This window comes from Cygnus olor, chromosome 5, assembly GCF_009769625.2.
Source record: "Cygnus olor isolate bCygOlo1 chromosome 5, bCygOlo1.pri.v2, whole genome shotgun sequence".
NCBI lineage: Eukaryota > Metazoa > Chordata > Aves > Anseriformes > Anatidae > Cygnus > Cygnus olor.
This window is the reverse complement of record NC_049173.1, coordinates 32,771,246-32,792,235: the sequence shown is the minus strand read 5'-3', so window position 1 is coordinate 32,792,235 and position 20,990 is coordinate 32,771,246. Positions and strand designations below refer to the sequence as shown.

The 20,990-nt window shown below is 40.1% G+C and overlaps 1 protein-coding gene across 12 annotated transcripts in view; it reads right to left on the bottom strand.

Moving 5' to 3' along the window:
* PHF21A (PHD finger protein 21A) overlaps positions 1-20,990 on the bottom strand; it is a 133,838-nt gene that overhangs the window by 25,530 nt on the left and 87,318 nt on the right. For 11 of the 12 annotated variants that reach the window (XM_040560143.1, XM_040560142.1, XM_040560135.1 and 8 more), the window contains one exon: positions 1,841-2,041. In XM_040560143.1, the coding sequence (XP_040416077.1) occupies positions 1,841-2,041 (201 nt within the window). Of the gene's footprint in view, positions 1-921; positions 1,105-1,840; positions 2,042-20,990 lie in introns of those variants that run through there. The other variant, XM_040560146.1, reaches the window with a different exon arrangement.

Sequence of the window (20,990 nt, the reverse complement as noted above, 5' to 3'; positions counted from 1 at the left end):
AACTTGACCTTTTAGCAGGCTTGCTGCTTTTTGAAAAATTTAAAAGCCCTTCTTAGTGGATTATATTAAGTATATTAAAATGTCACTATTAAGGCAGTATATATAACTTTATTCCTAAATTGAATTACTCTGAAAATAACCATTGAAAGCACTCTCTTTACTGACACAGCCTTGGAAGATGTACTATTTACAAAAGTTGGCAGCAAAAATCTTTCTGGAGAGACAAAGTATATGATTTTTCTTTACACGTGAATGGGCTTGTCTTTGTTGAAAAAGAAGGCACGTTTTGATTGAGGGGCAATGGGAGAGAGAATCTGTACACAGATTCTGTGTATAAAAGGAAGTGACTTGACTTCAGAGTTATACCAACATGAATAATAACAAAACACTCTTAAGGATAAGAGCTGGTTTATTTTATTCAAACGAGGGGAAGACCTGCCTTTCAGTTTATAATTACTTTCCAAGTACGACTGCATCAATGATAGAAGGGTGTAGCAGTTTTTTGACTGTTTCACTAGAGGGCTCTTTAACTTTGAACAAAACCTAAATTTTCAGAACCTAGAAGATGACCTGGAAGTTAATGCACGAATGCAAAGTGTGGAGTACGGAGAAATGCATGACTGCTTTTGCAGTCATGTTTCCTGACAGAAAAGATGAGACCAATGATACAGCAAAGAGTGAACCATTGTCTGCTTGTAAATATTTTAGGACACGTTAATATACACTTCTTTGTTCTATCTTAGCTTCAGAATAATGTTAGTGTTTAAAAATGTCTTTTTCTTTGTTAAATTTGTGTCATTTTTTCAATATTCTTTTATCAAAAATGTGAGTACCTAAGTTTTACACATACATTTTTAGAGAGCAACTTGTTAAGTTAATGACAGAACTAACCCAGTCATGTCTTACCCCTCTGTTTCCAGGAAAAGGGAAGACAAGAACCATAACTTGTCAAAGATGTGGTTGTGATTCCCTGCAATATGCATAAAGCAAACTTCAGCGGTGAATTCTGCCATCTGCCTATCCAGGTAAACATGGGCTGCTGAGATAGCAACAACAGGAAAAAAGACTTCACATACCCTGTTTTATTACAAAACACATCCCTGCACTTTCTAGCTGTTTTATTAGTAGACTTTTGGGATTCTATATATTTAAGCAGTAGACTTTGAATCAGCTTGGAATTTCCATCTCAGTAAAAGTGGACCACTTTCTCTGGTGAGTTCTGGGATTACGTCTCTAATCCTATACTGTAATGAAATTTAGTGTATCTTTCCAGTAAAGACACTACTTTCTAATATTCAAACTTTGCAACTACCATTGTATACTTTTAGATTAATCCTTGCAGACTCAGGTAAGTATTATTAGATGCGAGTTACATCTGTTTAGAAAACCGAGCAGAAAGAAAAGGGAACTGTTTTCTTATATTTTCTTCACAGATACAAAGACTGTTAGTCTTTTAGAAATAAATTATTTTAATCATACACCTCATACTGCGCATGTAGTCTTTACTATTTCTTGAGACCTCCTGACTATGGGCAATCATTCACACACCTGTGAAAAAGGTGATTAATTTGCTAAGCTTTTATTTATTTCTAAGAAAGGTGATACTGCTCCCTTCTTTTCTGTGACATTATGATCTGACTTTTAATTACTATTTTGAGGTAACTGCTGTAAAAAAACAACACAAAACCCATATGTGCATATGCACAGAAAGAGAAATTCATACTGGTATACTAAGAGGCTGAAGTAAAGGTTTGTAGTTTTCTGTCTGAACCTTTCTTTGATTTTTTTTGCAGTGAACTTCACCTTCAGAGAGGATAAGAATTGTTGTAGCAATTCTTACCTGTGATCCAATCACGTTTGGAGAGGGTGCAGTAGACTGCTGCTGCTGTTGATGGTGGTGCTGCTGTAGCTGTTGTAGTGGTTGCGGCTGTGGTGTCTGTAGTTTGTTTTCTGACTGTGCCAATGGCTGTATTTGAAATTTACTATCTGGCTGTTCCTGCTTCACTATCAAATTCTTTCGAAGCTGTTCCACCACTCTTTTCTACCAGATAAACAAAAACATAAACAGAGATGATTATGTTTATTTAGCTGCATATGTTAGAGCAGATAATAACACCTAAAGCATTTAATGTAAATAAAGAACTACTCAGAAGTGTAGTAGGAATTCTCTCTTGGAATTTTACAAATCGGTGTTATCTAATGGTCAGAGTGCCAAAATAGGCCACAGAGTGCTGCTGTCCAGCAGGGTGACCTAGCTGTCCTTGCAGAAACCCACCCCAGTTCAGGCTGTTCACAAACCACTGCAAGACCTCATTAACATGTTAACATTAACTTGTTGACATTCAGATTCCAAAGTCTCCATCTCCTTCAGACATGTACCACCAGGCACAGAAACTGAGTGCAGAGAGAACCAGTCTGAATGTGGAGCAGGGAACAGGATGGGCATGGGTGTGTGGTCATTCTGTTCAATATTATTGTCATCTGCAAGAAAATCAGATAGGGCTACCTACATGGGAAGCAAAGTGCAGATTTATTTCTCTCAGCTTAAATGCTTACTATTACATTACAGCTTTCATGAAAGTTGAAATGATTTCAAAGAAAAGTTTTTTCTCCTGGTAGCCTTTGGGTATCCTTAGACAGTAACTCAGCAGATCTAAGAGCAGATCAGGTGAGCTACAGGCTAACATACTATGTTACCACATGGGAAATAAGGGCTCATGATTTATGTTCACATTATACTTTAACAGAGACATGACTGCAAACACCACAAGACTTTTTACCTTTTTGGGGCATGATAGGAAATAGGCATTTTTTCCAACACTCTAACCACCATCAAACTAGGATAGCTTTAAGAAGATTCAGATGTATACTTAAGCCACCTTGATCAAGAGTAACTGTGTACTCCAAAATGGTTATACTACACTGCTGGCTTTGGAGGAGAACAACAAAGAGTGAACAAACATGGCAAGGGCTGGCCTAAGCAAGCTCTATAAGAACAGCCATGGTCAGGAAACCTCAGTCAGAGCCTCACTCCGGCAGAAGGGGCTGCCTGAAGCACTTCCACTTTCCACATGGAAAGAAAAAGGAAAAAACCTCCTGATAATACCAAATCTTTTGATACTTGTCTTGAAGCATTTGTATTAAGACACAGTACAAAACACAGAGACAGAATGAAAATGAAAAAAAAAATTCTAGCTATGTACAACTAACTGAAACAATCTTTTCCCTCAGATTTTTTTACAGAGGATTATGAAATTCTGAGCTAATGAAATATCTGTCCTTTATGTAGTTCTCATTCATATATTTTGCACTTCTGATTCTGACTATGTTGCTTATGATGGGTTAAAACTGCCATGCCTAACACACTAAACTTGTACCTCTCATCTAAAAGGAGACAGCAAAAGGTGTGGAGTCCCAAACTGACATATTTGAGAACTGGAACTTGCAAAAGCAAAAGAAAACAACAAATCAACTAAAAAATTAACTCCTGTTTCATAGGATTGAAAGATATGAATTCATAGTGCTGACCTCTGTGCAGAAGACCGGATTTAGCAATTAAGAGGTGTACAGGAGGAAGACTACCTGCCTTCTAAAATTTTCTCCCTGGTATTACTGTGACAGTACTGCCTGGAATGCACAATAGACTCCAAAAACAAGAGAAACACAGGCCCTATCACACTGAAAATTCAGTGGATGGGAGAGCGAAGTAACTATTTTACACTGCATCAAGAAAAGTGCTAAAAGCTGTCAAAACCTCAAAGCTGGAAATTGTTTGTTCCCTCCTAGAACAAGCAGAAAATATTAAGAGTATAGAAAGCATTTTTCTAATTCAGATATTTTACACAGTTTTAAATGGCCTGTGTCTATCAGTTCATTCATACACGTAATAACTGAACAATCATTTAAAATTGCTTTCTGAAAAGATCAACCATGTTAACATGCAAACTAAAGTGCTGTGTCAGCAAGCAGATAGAAGAGCTGAAAAGCATTTCCAGATATCAGCCTGAGGGGGAGGAGAGGAGAACAGAGCAAAGTAGGAGAGGAAATACTGCAACATAACTGTGTGCTACCTGCCAAAAAAATGGACTGCATGGGAGACTTTCGGTAATTACTGTACCCAACATGAACAGGAAGGGAGTTTTTGTCTTCCATAGCCGCCTGAATGAGATTCAGTGATAGGGTGCTCTTCTACTGATTCTCTAACTGGAGAAAAGCAGCAGCAGTGGCACTATAATTCATTTCCATCCTGTTCTTTGCACTGGGAGGGAACATTAGTGAAAGGATCCAAACAATAAAAGGAGAGAGAGGGGGAAAGAGCAAGCCAGAGGCAGGCTGCAGGACTCCACTGCCACCCACCCTGCTCCGCAGCACTCTGAGCTGTGGGGAACGCAGGACCGAGAGCAACTTTTTGTGGCACCTTGCGCAAAAACTAAGGCTCAGCATGTTTGGCACAAAATGGATAACACGAGCGGAACAACACTGCTGCTCTGGAAGCCTGTGCTAGTCTGGTACAGGCTGCCGAGAGCTGCCAGGCAGCAGTGCATCCTGCCATCCATATCCATTATGCAGATATTAAATTGGAAGAAACATCTAATGCTTTAAGATTCAGAGCAGTACAACTGGAGTTTGCAGAGCATGCCAATTGCTTACACAGTTTATTAAGCTCCTTCTACCAACTGTCAGTAAAAATACCACAGTGCCACTACAGAAATCATTTTACTATCTGAAAGGCTGTTAGGATTACGTGCTTGTTAGCACTTATCAGGAGCGGCTCCGAACAACGTATTCCGAAATTACTTTGCTTAATTACTCAAACCAGACCAGACGCTCAGTGCCCCTACACAGGCACTAGGCCTCAGGCCTGCGCCCGTCTCGGCGCCTCGCGTTCTCCTCAGCGCGGCTGCTGGGCCGGGGCCTGGATGCCGCTGCGCGCGGCTGCCTGCCGAGCCTCCTGCTCTAGGGGACAAATGGGGGGCACTACAAGAGCAAGTCTTGTCCACGGTGAGGCTTCGTACTTCATTAAAGCAGTGCTTTAAACTTCCTCTGTTATGCGGCTGCTCTTAATTCTGAATGCAGTTTGTGCCGCAGAACGTGCAATCCGTACGTCTAAAATTCACCAGGGCTGGCGCAAAGTCCTGGTTACACAGCTGGTAAAGCTGGGGAGATCACAGTTATCTAGAAGTATCACAGAACCTTTAAGAAATATTCCCAATCGTTGCCATTTTTCCCTCCCATCCTTTTTAAAGAATATTTAACTCCGATACTCTTATGGACAACTTTGAAATTTTAAACTGAGATTAACTCAATCATAAACATATCATAAACACAATGTTTTTCTGCATGTTAGAAAGCTCTAAAACCCACACATATTCCTAATGTAGTTTCTTTTCCTGCAATGCTAAAAATATGTGAAAAGCATTTGTCTTTCAAGTTTACTGAATTCTCTCCAAAGCCTCTGTTTACAACCAGAATGTGAAAGAAATTAATAATCACATCCTTTTGACCAAACTGTATTCTACCTAAAAAGTAATTGCTAGCCCTCTGCAATGGTTACGGTCAGACTGCTACAAAATCTATTTGTCGAGCAGTGCCCCGTAAGTATAATGCATAATTTAACAGCTCTTGCTGTCTTGACATCTTCATAACTAACCTCATCAAGAACTCTTCACACCACCGAGTTCACAGAGCCCTGCACATCTTATATGACCCTTTCTTAAAGGTAATAATTGTAATCAATACTGTGACATTTAGTGATACCACTTTCTCATTCATGGTACAGGCCAGATCGTAACACAGCATTAGGAGATTATTTGTGTTTGATTAAGCAGAAAATCTGCTGCTGTCTCTCACTGGCCATATATCTGTGTCCTGGTGATATAAGAAAAGGTGTCTTCTCTGCTCTCAAATCAAAAACTATCATGAAAATACTGCCATAAGATAAGAAAGTCCTTGAAACAAACTTAAAGCTTTAAGTATAATGTTATTAGCTAAGCATTAGTTGCACTTTGATCAATCAATTGATCAATTAAAAAGTGATACTGTGTGTACAGCAAATTTTAAAATACTACATCCCTTCTTGTACTTGTTAATGCATTTTCTTTTTCATCCAAGAAACATTCAAAAAAGGTTACCTATCTAAGGGAGGGTCTGTTTTTAAACTTCAAAAATCTATAAAAGAGTAAAATATAAAATCTCAAAAAAAAAGAGAGAGAAAAGTAAAGTACTAAACAGCCTCTAAGTGCATACCTTTAGTATCACAAAACCAGAGCTGATGTGGTTTGAATTTATCGACTGTCTGCTCGTGACCTGCTTTCCTGCTCCACCGATTCCAGAAGTAAACTATTAAGTGTACCCTGTTCCCCGTTCCCTGCAATGAACAAGAAATGCTCTCTGGGATTTAAAAGTTGCCAGTTGTTGAGAATGAAATGGTGAGAGGAAATTGTGATTTCAAGTAAGCTCCAAATTGGGAGTGGGAAGGCTGGAGGGAATTTCCCTGCTCTGCAATCTTCTTTTGCAGCCTCACGCGCCTCACCTTGCCAGCCCCCATACCCTGCCACACTACCCAATGAGAAGTGAAAGACCTCTGCTTTTACATAGAGTTTAAGGTTATTCTTTAAAATGCCACGAGTGTGCATTTGGGAGTAGAATTTGGGAGTGGAAAGATTGCAAGCAAGGAGAGTAATTGTACACTCATCTACTGGTTTAAGATAGCATCAGAAAATTATGTAGTGAAATCCAGCTATAGAAATCCATGACACAGTATTCCACAACAGTGAAGAAAAAAAATGTTGTACAAAAAACATGGAATTTAATTCCATTGACAGATTTAGCAAAAGACTACAGAAATATTTTAAGCTACTTCTGTGATAACCCTGTATTTTATCACATTTTGCACCTCTGGCTGTGCTTGACTCATATCCAGGTCTTTTTATCAACAAAAACAAAAAATCAAAACCAACTGAATTAGAAAGAGCATTATTCCCATTAAAAAAAAAAAAAAAAAAAAAGTGTGGTACAACTTCCTGCTTCTTAAAGCTGTTCAAACTGCCACCTATACATTTTAGCTGAAAAGACTCTCTTGGGGGGCAGAGGGAAGGGATGCCTGTGCTCTCTTAAGGGATGTAGCTACCAATGCAAGCAGTGGGACTGCAAGGTTGCCTCCCCCGATGCCTAATGCCTTATTGGACATTATTACTGAAATGTACATTATTTCTTTTTACAGTTTGATAACCTAACTCATATTTTTCCAAGTTTTGCTGTTGTTGTTGTTAAGCATAGACATCTTGACCACAGTGAAGGCTGCATAGCCAAAACACCACTAACCGTCCCAAAGAGCGCAACCTCCAATGTAACCCCCCCAGAAAATGTGGCTAAAAGCACTACAGAAATACAAGGACTTTTCTGCATGTCTACAAGGAGATGCTGAGGATGCTACAGGAACTGAATGCTTTTCTTCATTCTACCATGATGACCCAATGTAATACACTGATAAATATACTTACAGAACAGATGAGAGCGAGACAGAGACTAAGACAGTACCATTAATTTTGCTATGCCCAAAGCTCATGAGCTTACTGTTGCAGTCTTGCTATCTTTAATGCAATTACTTAATATGGCAGAGGGTGCTTTTTATAAAATGGAATTTAAATAATTTTTCATTGGATAAAAGTGTACTTTGCCATTTTGTCAGATAGTTATATAGCATTGGCATGATGTGAAAAGTATTTTTGTCATTAAAAATGCTGATAAACTTAATACACTTCATTATGTTGTAAACTATTTAAAATAAATACAGCAGGTGTGGTTCTGTTACAAACACAGTTCACATATGAACATACCTACTAAAGGTTTTTCATTTAAAATAGAGAAATACTTCTCAAAGTTGCTAGAAATTATTCAGAAGTGGATTATGTAAGTTCTGAAATAATGTTCATTCCTTCATCCCTAATGGAGGAGAATGCTTATCAACTTTTCTATTTTATTTAAATTATAGATAGATTTATAAATGAAAATGACTGAAAATAGCTGCTGTGCTATTCTGTTTTATTTGAGTTCCTGATTGCTTTATTTTCAGTACTGTGTCTTTTACCATTTGCAGCACCACAAGACCAATTAATTTTTTGAAGGTAATGCTGTACCGTGAAATGCCTTATGCATCACTGTCTTCTCATTTTAGAATCTTTACTGTTGCACAAAGTAGGGAACAGACGCTGAAGTACTAGGAGCACCGCATATACTGTGTTTTCCTTCAGCTTATACATTAAATAATATAATATCTCTGCTTCCTTACCCCAATACTTATGTTAATTGAAAGAAACTTGCAAGAACAGCTACAATAATCAAATAATGAAGCAATTAATGAATGGAGAATTAGTATATGACAACAGGCAAAACAGAACAAGGAAAACAGTTTAGTGCAGTATTTGTAATGTAATTAAGGAGGAACGGAATGTGAGGAATGAAATTAAAATTTTAATTTGACAAGGTTTGACAAGGTTTTTTTGTTTTGTTTTAGGTTTCCTGCTTCCCAGAAATACTTCTGAGTACAAATACAGAATGGTGAAAGAATGTGGAGATCACCTCCACATGAAATGGCTAGGGAAATGAAAAAAAAAAAACTGAACTGCTGACTACCACAGAAAAGGTGCTCATTTTAATTTTATCTTGCCCATCTCCATATTGACTTCCCACATTTGTTTACTTCAGGAAAAAAAAAACAACTCCTTAGGAAAAAAAACAACAAACTGGATTGTGCAGAAATGCAACAAGGTTTTTTCGTAGTTCGATGTAAAGTACATTTCTATGATGTCTGACTGAACTTAGTTTTCTAGAAGTGTATAATTTGGTTTTGTAAATTCTGCCATGGACTGAAAGGGTATATAAAATCTCATCATAAAAATTACCACGGATTATTATTCTTATGCAGGAGAACACACAGGAATGACCCCACTGGGAAAGTGGTTCACACATATCTATAGTAGCCAGCAATCTAAGCTAAACACCTCTACCAGGGAGGTACCACTGCATCTTTCCTCTTACCTATGATTTATTTCATAATGTGACATCCTTTAATCTGAATTTATCTGAATTAAATAAGCACAGTAGAGCAATATAAGTTAGTGAACTTATTTCTCATTTTACAAATGATCAGCCTAAATAAAAGTCTGCTTTCTAAACTGACACCTCCTAATATTTTTGACTAGCTGAAATGGAAAGGATAGCCATCAAATAATTTTACAGCACACTATTGCACAGTTAACACAGTCCCTTGAATAAAATATGAATCAGTTTCATCAGGATTCTTGTGCATCCACAGCTATTCCCACGACTGAATCACACCTCCTCTCCTCCTTGTGAAAGGAAACACACATAGTTCATGCTCACACACTTCACGCATGATCGGAAGTATCAAGCCAGATGACTAGTTTTATGCTACCACAGAATGTAAACTCCTTTTTTTTTATGAACAGGAAGATCTGGATGCTCAACTATACTGTATGAGAACCTGTTGATTGCCCTGATGTTGTCAACAGCATCTAATATTTCATTTCCACACTTTCTTTACAGAGATCACAAACTAACTGCAGAGCCTAGAGATAAGAGAAGGAATAAACACACAGAGACATGATACAGAGATACAGAACGAAGTAGACACTCATATTTACCCTGTCCAGTACTAGAAAACACAGAAAATATTTGGTGAAATTGAATGTGAACAATTTAGAACACACAGAAGCAATTTTACCCATTTCATTTTGCATGCAGCATAATCAACCTGTATCAAAGATCACATTATCACTGTCCTGCTGAATTTCTTCTAGGGATGAGATGAAAAGTTACATTCTCCCTGGGGATTTATCACTGTTGCTTGAACGGCAGTGGACAGACTTTCTTCCCCTTTCTATATTGTCAACCAAATACTGTTAAGCACTGATTCAGTTAAAACCTGTCACTAGCAATATCACATAGCAACTCGTTGAGCTCTACTTCATAGGCAGAATGAGTTATCAGAGCAGAAAGCTGTAGTTTCATTTCACTTAAGTGAGAGTTTTTTTTCCCCATCTCCTAGTCACTTAAATAGTATACGGACAGATATTCTGCCCAGCTAAACATATCTACTGTACTGTTCTCTTTAGTTAACCAAGCATGTTCAAAACAAAGAAAAGTGCCTGCTTCACAGAAAAGACATGAAATTAAGTCAGTACTACAGACCAAAATTGCTGGCCTTTCATTGTATCAAGGTTTGTGGATCAATCAACAATGACTAAAAAAAAAGGAAAAAAAAAACGTTCTTCCTTAGCCTCCCAATTTAAATGGAAAAGAGAGGGAGGACTTTGCCCCCATGTTTGTTTATCTCAGTGCAAATAATACTTCACTAAGTAAGGCTAACAGTACTCAAAAACTGAAGATTTGGTGAACTTCTATCTCTTTTAAAAACAGTCAGGAATTCATGTTTTAACCAAAAGCACAGGCAGCTACCTTTCTGACAAAGGGTGCAGGGCTACTGGGGACAATTCAAAGGAAACCAACAACACAGTCAAGGGACCCAACAAACACGCTGCACAACGTGAAGCTACTGGGGCCCAGCGTACCCAGTTTTATCACAGACAAGGTTGAGAAGTGACTTCTCACTGAGTATAGATATTTATACACTGACAAGACTTCTGACGATGGGAGGCCTTTAGTTTCTCTGTGAAGTGTAAAATGATTATTCTGTGGTTGCAACTTGAAGGTAGACAAATTCAACCTTGAAATAAGATGCAAAGATGGTTAAATGCTGGAACACCTTCACGTGGGAGGTAATGGCCTACCATGGTTTGAAGTCTTCAGGACAAGGTTATGCAGCTTTCCAAAGGAAATGCTTAATCTAACTTTTGGAGGAGATTGTGTAGGACACGTGTGGTGCAGAGGACCCTGTATCCTGGAAAGCTTCTGCTCATTCCCTTCCTTAATGGGCCACGGGGAGAGTTCAAGTGCCAGCATTGTTCTCGGCATGCTTCTCCAGCACTGAGCCGCCAAATAAATGCAGCCTTACTCTTTAGAATATGAACTTGTGCAGGGGCACTAACGACCTGATATACTCAGGTTTGTTTTTTCACCTTCCTCTAAAACATGGGAAACTGGCAAAAAGTAGAGAAAAGAAGCTAAGCAAAGCATGCTGTCTTCTTCCTTTGACGCCTTTTATTGTATGTCCTGCTTACATATTAAGATTCTTATTGATTCCAGACTTGGAATGGGATTTTTTTTCCCAGGACAGACTTGCTGGGATGTTATTTTTCCCCTCCCCTGCAATGCGGAATGTGGACTGCCTGCTAGGATTAGCTGGGCACATTTCCCCATATCAACCTGCTGACATTGCAATGGCCTTCAGAATAACTGGCAGCCCATTATACCACCTGGTTTTTGGCTAAGGAACACAAAAACTTTGTCTCCTAATGACAAAACTGTCCTAGCCTCACTGAAGTTAGATGTCACACAGGAGTACTGGGGTAGAATATAATGTCTTCTAACACGCAGAAAGTCAAAGCGGTTAATCTCCTTGTTCCTTTCGGTTTTGATGTGTGGCATCTTCCATCTACTTCCTAGATGTAGCTTCCCAATTGATGTTTATTTATAGTCTTTTAAAGAAAAAAAAATCTGACTGATAGATCAAAGAGAAAAAGCATCTTACATATGTTATAGTTTTCAACAGTTGTATATAGTTCCTAAATTAATTAACAGGATCAGACATTAGTATCTAATCCCAAATTATGTATATAATCTAATTTAAAACTTCAGTCAGCTCCTGGAACACAAATCCCAGTAGCTGTTCTTGCTGCCACCAGAGCCCTCTTCTATGAAAGCTTAATCCTTTGGGATTGAAACGCCTTAGGAAGGTGCCATTACTTCATCAAGCAAGGTAACAGTAATGTGAGGAGCAGAAATGAAGAAGCCACATGTGGAAGACAAAGATCTTTCTGGGTTTGATGGACACTTCACAGGGAAAATACATTTGAGACATGATATATCAATATGACAGTATGCAGCAAGAAGGAAAGTACTGACAGAGGCCATATAAGGGAATGTAAACATTCTTTTCCATAAGTTTTGTACTACTTCTTCACACTGTGCTTGCTTGTTTGACAGTTATACCGTCATCATTTTAGACTGTTAAACCTCTGCTCTAGGGTTTATAAAAGATCAGAGCACTTGTCACTCTCAGTGCAGGTAGAGGGAGATAGAGTGGTTGAGCAGTTCATTTTTCTTTATAATTACACTCCATTAACCTTCCACATGAGAGCTCCCCCGTGCTTTCATACCAGCAGCACCAACTGGCTCTGTTTGATAAGGCTCACAGAGTCTGCAAGACCTGCACGTGTAACAAAAGGGAGACTTCAGCACTGCAGGCTTAGCAGAAGCCCGGCTGAAGCCCTGTTACTTAGCGCGGACACATTCAGCTAAATTACACACAGATGACACCAGCCTCGCCCTACCCACTTCCCTCACTACTATACTCCTTGAACTTTGTAGATACATGGTCTAGCATTTGAATGCCAAATGCAAAAACTAGGGAATTATTCACTATAGGGAACTGAATATTTACCATGCTTTCACCTCACTACGGAGACCTGCCAAGAGAAACGCATTTAGAGCATTAAAGCATGCAGGGCAATATAAAAGAAGTTGTCATTACATTATAATTAGATCATGTTAGAGTATGCAACCAGCGTACAGAGAAGGAAATTACTTTTGAAATTTAAATCTTTTTTTTTTATACACTTTCAGTATCTGGGATTGTTTGTTGTACGTTTGAAGACCACACTGGTTAACAAACAGCATTATATTTATCTATAACCTTCTCAACAGTGACCACATAAATGATAGGCTCTTCTAAAAAGAGAGACTTCTTCGATTAATAATGTATGCTACGGGAGTTTTAAACTCAGTGCCAGGAAAGCTATTTCCATGTGCATGAAGGTAGATTAGCATTTGTGTATACCGAGCAACGGTGTCGGCACATGCTTACACAGATAAAAGAGAAACAAATTTGGAAGGAGGGATTGTAAACAATCTGGAATAGGATCCAAATTCTTTAAAAAAATAAATGAAACACTACAAAATCTGCACTTTGAAATGACATTCTATACTATGCACTGGAATTTTTAACTACTTAAATGTTTTCACAACATAAAGTTGTATACAGAACTGGCCTATAGAAGTGAGTGATGGTGATGTTCATTTTGCTGTTAGCTCCAGTATCCTTCCCTTCCCTCTCCTGGTGTTTAACATATGGTGATACTGGCATCTGCATGTATCTCCATAAATAAATATAACTTACTTCTTTCCTTCGGTCAGTTTCCCACCTTCAGCTATTTTGAAATGATCTGCTGTTTTCTATGCCTTGGTAACTGTGAAGTGTCTGAAACAAAATCTGTTTGTGCTGCAAGCCAAGATACAAATCCAGCACTGTCCTTGTTCATTACAGGACAGGAATTTATTTCAGAGTTCTCGTGAGCGTTGCCAGAGATTCCAATCAGTACCAAGGAAGCAGAGGTGGCACTTTATCTTATAACAGAAAGGTAAGCACTGCTGCTGAACCCACCTAAAGTACGCTGAGGAGACTTGATTTTCGGAGCAATCATTAAAGGCTCTTAACGTAAGTCCCACTTTCTACATTTAAGTAAGTTTTTAATGATTTTGGACCTCCTTTTGCAAATTTTCTTAAATTTAACCTAAAGACACCAACCCGTCCTTACTGAAATTTAACTTGTGTCATTTAAGCCCATCTAATATATGACACGAATTCAGAATCTATGGATGTGACTGAGCACAGCGGATTCCCAAACCGTCAAGCTGCTGTGTTTGCCTCAGGAAAGCAGAACAGTCAGAGGACAGTTAGTTCTTCTCTCCAAGACAGGCTCATTCAAAGTGGAAACACAAGTACTTTTATAACATTAATCTCTCAGATGAACAATGAATGCTGTTGCAGGGATGCATTTGATATCAAACTAACAGGCAAGACAAATTTTGTCAGATGTAATTTCTCTACTAAAGATGATGTTCATTCTCAAACCTAATAAATCTGAAACAACGTAATTAGGACACTGAATAAAATTATCGAAAGCATCCATATCTCTTGGTTTTGAAAAATGTATCTACAGTGGTTCAATGCTGTAATGCAATGCAATCTTGTTTGAGCTGGGATTAAAATTTGTCGGGACGGTTAGCGCAGCACTTTGAAGGAAGGCCGAATCTTATTTTGCACCACACTCAGCTCTTACTTCTGTAATAAAGAATTTTGAATTTCTGTGTTTATGAACTGTATTTAGTGTCTCTGCAACTTGCTCTCTCATTTTTTTTGGAGTATGTATTGGAAGCATTGAGTATTGAAACTGTTTTTTAAAAAAAACATTCCAGAAGTGCTCCTGCTTCCTTGCCCATCACAGCTAACAGCATTTGGAATACTCTTTTCTGACAAGTGGACCAAGCCCACCTAAAGAACTCTAAAGAACACAATCTTGCAGCTGATGGGACTATTTTGTTTAACTCTTCGGCTGTGAAATGTGCCTCTCCAGAACTTTTCAGCAATATTTGTTATTTTCCTAATATCTCCTAGAAAATATTTCAGAAGGAAATACTTTGCAGTACAGTTGCCCATCATTCTCTTTTTACAGAAGACCTGTCAAAAATAATGCAAGTAGTTTACCTTTTTGTTATGTCAATAAAAGAGATCTCTTGAGAGGTTTGGGAGGCCGCAAGGTGGGGGAGCAGATCTGTCATCTGTACTTACAGAAATATGCAGTCTGGCGAAGGACTCCTAGAACAGAATTGCTGTGTCTTTTTACACTGTTTCTGTAATAATCCCTGGAAGACTTAAGGACTGTTGGGATCACAAATGTAAATGCAAGAAACCCATGTTAAATGTTGGGAAAAGAATCTTAGTCCAAGTGGCTGTAGCACTGTGTATTTTGGGTGGGGTTTTTTTTGAGTATTTTTGTTAACAGTTGTTTTTTTCAAGCTTTAAAGAGAGCCCATGAGTGCTACAGATTTAAAATGAACTCTAAAGAAGCCTTTGATGAATTTCTATAAAATTCTCCAGGGAGTTTTCTGTCAAAGAGAGGTAAGAAATAGAAAATAAGCTCTCTTATAATTCCTCCTTATGAAATACTAAATATATAATAAGTGTGTATTTAGGGAGAAACCAAGACTTCTTCTTTGCCTCTGCAGACCCATATTATATTTAAAAGGCAAATTAACTTTTTTTTTAATGATGATGGCAAGGATTAAACAAAAACGACTGTATATTTGCACATGACGAAGAGCAAGGGTTGTTTGTTGTGGTTTTTTTTTTTTGAGACCATATGCGTGGCTTGCTACATATTGCAGAGAACAGGCAACATATTGCTCGATGAACACATTTTGTGCTTCAAACCAGTCTGACCAGCTAAACCTGCACACAGAGGTATCAGACTCAGAAATATTACTTCATTGGTCCTAACTCAGCACTTCTTGCGTGACAATTCAGCTGTGAATATGTTTGTAAGCATTAGCTCAGAGCGCAAGGACTTCTAAAAACAGCATCAGCCGGCCCCTCTCGCGTGTATCTCGAAAGACACCTCTCACGCTGGTCTCTAAGAGCTGCAAATCACAAAATAGTAGTTCTCCTCCCCATGGTTTCGCAGTGATGGATTTTTTCTTCTTCTTTTTTTTTTTTTTAAAGAAACACATGTTGCGCTGTTGAGAAAGGCTGAAAGATTACAGAAACCTAGCAACTAAACCACGGGCTGCTGGAGCAAGCCATCTTGCTTTGTGCCCTCGGCTCTGGCAACTTCACTCGTAATGCGGTCTCAAGCCCCGGTATTAACCCAGAGAACTACCCTGAAGCAGCACTGGCTTTGGAACCAGAGCCTCATTAAACTTTCCTGCACGTAATGTGTACCCCTCTTAAATTAAATACAAATCAGCTCTCACGTAACCCTCCTCCTTAGGTAACCTTTGTAATAGGAGGGAGCTTTGCCATCAGGGAGCAGGTGTGGTGGTGCTGAGGTAGGGGGGCCGTGAGAGGGAAGAAGCAGCTGAGCTCCCATTGCCCCTCCTATTGCTTCTGAGTAAAGCAAACCAGTGCTGAGATGTAGGGGTGCTCTGGGGGAAAGAGCCTCAGCGTTCCTTTCTGTTTTCTAAAAACTGCCACAGGGCACACGTTCAAGAAAATAAAGCGTATTTATTTGCTCGTTTTGATAAAACTATCCTCTGTTGTATTTCGTCTCGAGTTGGGGCAGGATGTGAGGAGAGGAAAGAGGCTTTTAAAAGATCTATTTTACACACCCACACACGTATCAGTAAATACAAGCAAGGGCATGAAGTAACTGGTGATCTAACTTACCTTTAAAGCGAGAAGCACCAAAACCAAACTCTGAGAAAATATTAACCAGTGGTAATAAAAATGTCAGTGTCAGATAGGTGGTGCAGAAACGCAAGAAGAAAAGATTGAACTGTGCAAACAGAAATATTTGACTTGGCGCTGTATAGGCAGAATTCATTACGAGCAGAGCAGGATTTTCATGGTAATCGTTTGGAGAACCATATATATATTTATTTATATATATAGGCTCGTATCAAAAACACATTTAATCCAAAACACATTTGTCAGTCTACACAGGAAGACAGTCACACTGCCATTGATTGCTAGGAAGCTCCGATGGAAAAGAAAAACAAGCTCCAAAATAATCAGGAAACACAGAAAGGAGAAAGAAGAAGCAGGTGCTCACAAATACAGGGTGCTCGGGCACAATGTAAAGCTGAACTGAAAAGCAGCAAGGTCTGGCAAGCAAAAATTACTCTTTTCTAACTGGCAGGCAAGGCTTGCAAGAGAAAGCACTTTATCAGGCTGACTTGGTTAAAAAGGGTGTGCTTTCAGTCACCTGAACCTGTTTTAAGGTCCCTTCTCAGTGCTAAGCTAGGACTATGCCCCAAGCGGCATCTGAGTGACACAAGGAGTGCTGGGCACAGTTTATCTGAGATTTTTTTGCAAGGTATCAGACAGAAATAACTACCTATTGAAAAAAGAAAGTCCACACTTCATATACACATATGCAAAAACTGACCAATAAAACATGCCTGATTTAACCCTACAGACACTCTTAATTGCGTTTCCTGTTTTGTTTTGTTGTTTTGGTAGGTTGCGCAATTAGCTTGGGCGCTCTGCAGGGCGAAAACCCGGTCTGCAAAAATCTTTTGAAATATTTAGCATGCACGGGTCCTATGTAAATGACAACAATAACTCAGTGGCCTTTTCCTGCTCTGCATTTTGAACACATTCATTATGAGCTAGATAATGCTGCAGGACTATAGCATTCTGCGTCCACATTCCTCGTCTTCCTCTTCCAGTTTACCAGAGCGATGACGAAACCGGAGTTTTTGCTCCGAGCCTTTAACACTTTCAGTGCATGTTCTCCCGCCAAGTAGCTCTCCGAACCGGAGCATCCATCTTTTGCACAGGGGCAGGAACTGATTTCCCCAATCAGTCTGAAGCAGAGCAGAAGCCTGCCCAGTGACCCACATTGCTCGAGAAGCTGCACAGGCAGCAGAGGCTACAGAGGCAGCTGCTTTTAGGCCAGCAACAGCACGCTCAGCATGAACAGCCTGTACGAAGATTTTTTCTCCCACACACAAAACCAAACTGTTCCCGTGCCCTCTTTGTGCTGACTGAGCCTGTCTCTCAGCTGACGAGCAAGTCGCTATTTAGAAAACAATTTCTCAACCCCTTTTTGGAAATTCACAATCGTTCCCAATTGGCCTTGCTGGTTAGTATTCAGCGGCGATTTCGCAGGCTCTTGTCCCGGGGAGGAGATGCTGCCGCTCACCAGCACGGCCGCAGAACTGCTGAGCACACAGCTGGAGCGCGCCTGGGGGAAGGGGAGCGGCGCACGCCTTCGCCGATCCCTCTCTCAAATCCATTCCATTCACTCCGTTTTCAATGATCGCTCGGCATGGCTGCTGTTGTGCAAGTGAAAACTTCTGGCGCGTTTGCCGGAATTATTTGACCGTTCTTTCTTTAAAGAGGCCAGAGGATCAGAGGAGAGAAACGTTAAGCCCCATGCATGTGCTACATAATTGGTTCTTTCAGCCACTCGCAGCACGGATGATTTGCAGTAACGTGCTCCGCACCTCCTTGCGAGTTAGCAGCCTGATCCAAGACAAATACATCAAGAAAAGAGAGAAAAGAAAAAGCTGGGGACAAGATTAACCACGCAAGCTTGCCTTTTTCATGACGCTCACGTTTTTTCTATTACCCTGTTGCCAGATATTCAAGAGAAAACAGGGTGTACTCTAACAACTGCTCCAACAGGCCACGAGGGAATAAAACCAGTTAGAAACCTTTCCGCTCGGCTCTTCACAGGGCTCTCGCTCGTGCGCAGAAAACGTCACTTTGATGCCCTGTTTGCATGCCATTTCCAACAACAAGGAGGAGGATGGAGGTCTCCGGTTTCTATGACAACCCAGATGGGCCACAATACAAGATACTTACAAATGTTCGACTGCAGGGATGCCAGATCAAATTAAGCTAGAGTTTACATTACTTCATAGAAACTAAAAGGAAAGAAAAAAACCCAAACAAAACACGAATGTCAAGGAAGGATGACATTTCCTCAGCGCATTCCAAAAGATTTCTGAAAGTAGATGATGAAGAAAGGAGGGATATTTCTTTACGAAAATAAATAATAATGTCAACACAAACAAACTGAAACCCTAATTTACATGAGTAAATGTTTTCATTAAAACTAGAATGCTGGAAAATTACCATCAGACATCAAAAGCGAAAAACAGGTCCCAAAAATAACATGATTTTATTAATTTACTTAACTCATTAGGAACTGGCAAATTTGTCATCCCACTGTTTTGCACGGCTTGTTGAACTCCACAAGCTACATTTTGTGCTACAGCTTGGGATTCTGTCGTTTACCCCTGCTCTGGTCTTCTACCACATTTTGCCACTCGCTTGCAGAAAATACCCAGTATTGTAACTGAAGAAGCAAAATTAGCAACAGGGAAATATTTTAGTAATGCTAGCAAAACTGCAAAAACGTGCCATGTGTGTGCTTGGTAACTTAACTGGTCAGTTACTAGAAGGGTGGGCTTAGTTTGTTTCCCAAAGGCAGCAATGCCACCAATATGCACTGACTCACTGTTCTGGGAAGGCCGGTGACTGTAGCAGGCAAGCTAGTTTAGGCAACATGAGTAAAATGCTTCCTGGAGAAATAACCCGCAAAAGCCATTTGTAAGCTTTTCAGCTGCGACATACATAGCTGAGGTTCCCATAACAAATCAAGCTAAAGAATTTCTTAAATGTGTATTTTAAGGCATGCTATTTTGAAAATGTGTGTATTTTAATCTCCCGATGCAAGCTAGGTATTAGTCACTGTCCTCTTTCAAGTTACTTTCTTTCTTTCAACCTAATCACAAGGTAGTTAATAGCCTTCATTAAATATGTGATAGCCAGCAAGGCTCACAGTAAGACAGATCACCGTGGACTTTTAGAGGCTTATGTTCTTTGGGGAGAGGAGAGGCAGAAGAGGACAGAAAGGCTTAACAGCTGTGCCTAGTCAAAATAATCCAAAATTAGAGGGACTGTAACATTTAAAATTGGAACAGGGAGCTTTAAAATCTGGGTCTGTGCAGATATTTTTAAAAGCTTTATTAAAAACTGCAGACACTCGCTCTTCATAAATTGTTGCCCTTTTCAGCACCACTACGCAGTACTATTCACACAGGGCTGGTCAGCCTGCCCTGGAACTACAGGCTCTTCACCCAGGAACACCCAGTGTTTCGGGGGGAGAACAGACCCTTCTTGCACCCAGATGCCAGGCCTTCCTTTGGAGTACGAGCCTCTCCCTGTACTTAGCATAATAGCCAGCACCTGGGGACAGGCAGGAGCACTGGATCCACAGGCTTAGAGGACATGCTGAGGATGGGGGGAAAATAAGACTGAGATACCCCAGGGTTAGCATGTGTCAATCTTCAGCCTCCCAGCACTCCTCCCTTCTCTCCAACCCGTTCTTTTCACGGTCCCTCTCCACCACCAGCACCACAGCCCGCAGTTGGAGGGCTCTCACCTAACCAAGGGCACATGGCGCCGATGGCCAGGACGGGGCCGAGGCTGCCAGCAGAATAAAAGCAGCCTGCTGCGCGCCTTCCCTCACTCAGCACAGCAGCATGGAGCTGAGGAAATAATGCAACGATTTTATCAGCACCTTAGAGAGAGCGCACCAGGGACTGACGTGTGCCCAGAGATACTGCAGAAATTGGAAGAGAAGCATTGGAGTGGCTCAGTGCTGAGGACTGAAGATCTGAGGGCCAAAATTGTACATCTGTAATAAAAATTAAAATACCTGGCAGCTCTGCTCAGCTAGTGGAATTAACTGGAAGTAACTAATTAGCATGGGGAAGGGTGGATAAGGACACAGCTGGGCACGATTTGCTTTAAACTTGGGCTATACAGCTACAGCAGCTGCACAGTCGCATCCTGTAACTACTACCTGTGCTTGTCATATAAAGTGGAAGACAAGGCACAGCACAATGGAAAAGAAAACTTGCCATGTGCTAATGCCTACTAGAACTGCATCAGTTTAATGGGAAGAACAGAATGAACTGGAAGTAATGGTAGGGAGGAGCTGAGCTGTGAGTTGCAAGGGAGGGCAGCACGGCAGTGAAGAAGGCGCTTGACGTCACAAGGTTAAAGTTACTAGAGCCATAATTTGGTGTAATTATACGAGACTGGGACAGATATCCAGGGCAGTGGATTGCTCTCACAGACCCTATTGCCAACCACATACCCCAGACCTTTCAAAGCACGAACTTCCAGTCCACAATGATATGGCATTGAAGAAAGTTGTGCTTGCAAATTGCACAGCATCTGCTATTCCATGGGGTCTTTCAGCTACATGCAGCTCTGACAGCATAACTGATTACTGACCCCTACAAGGAATTTGTTCCTAACAACAACAACAAAA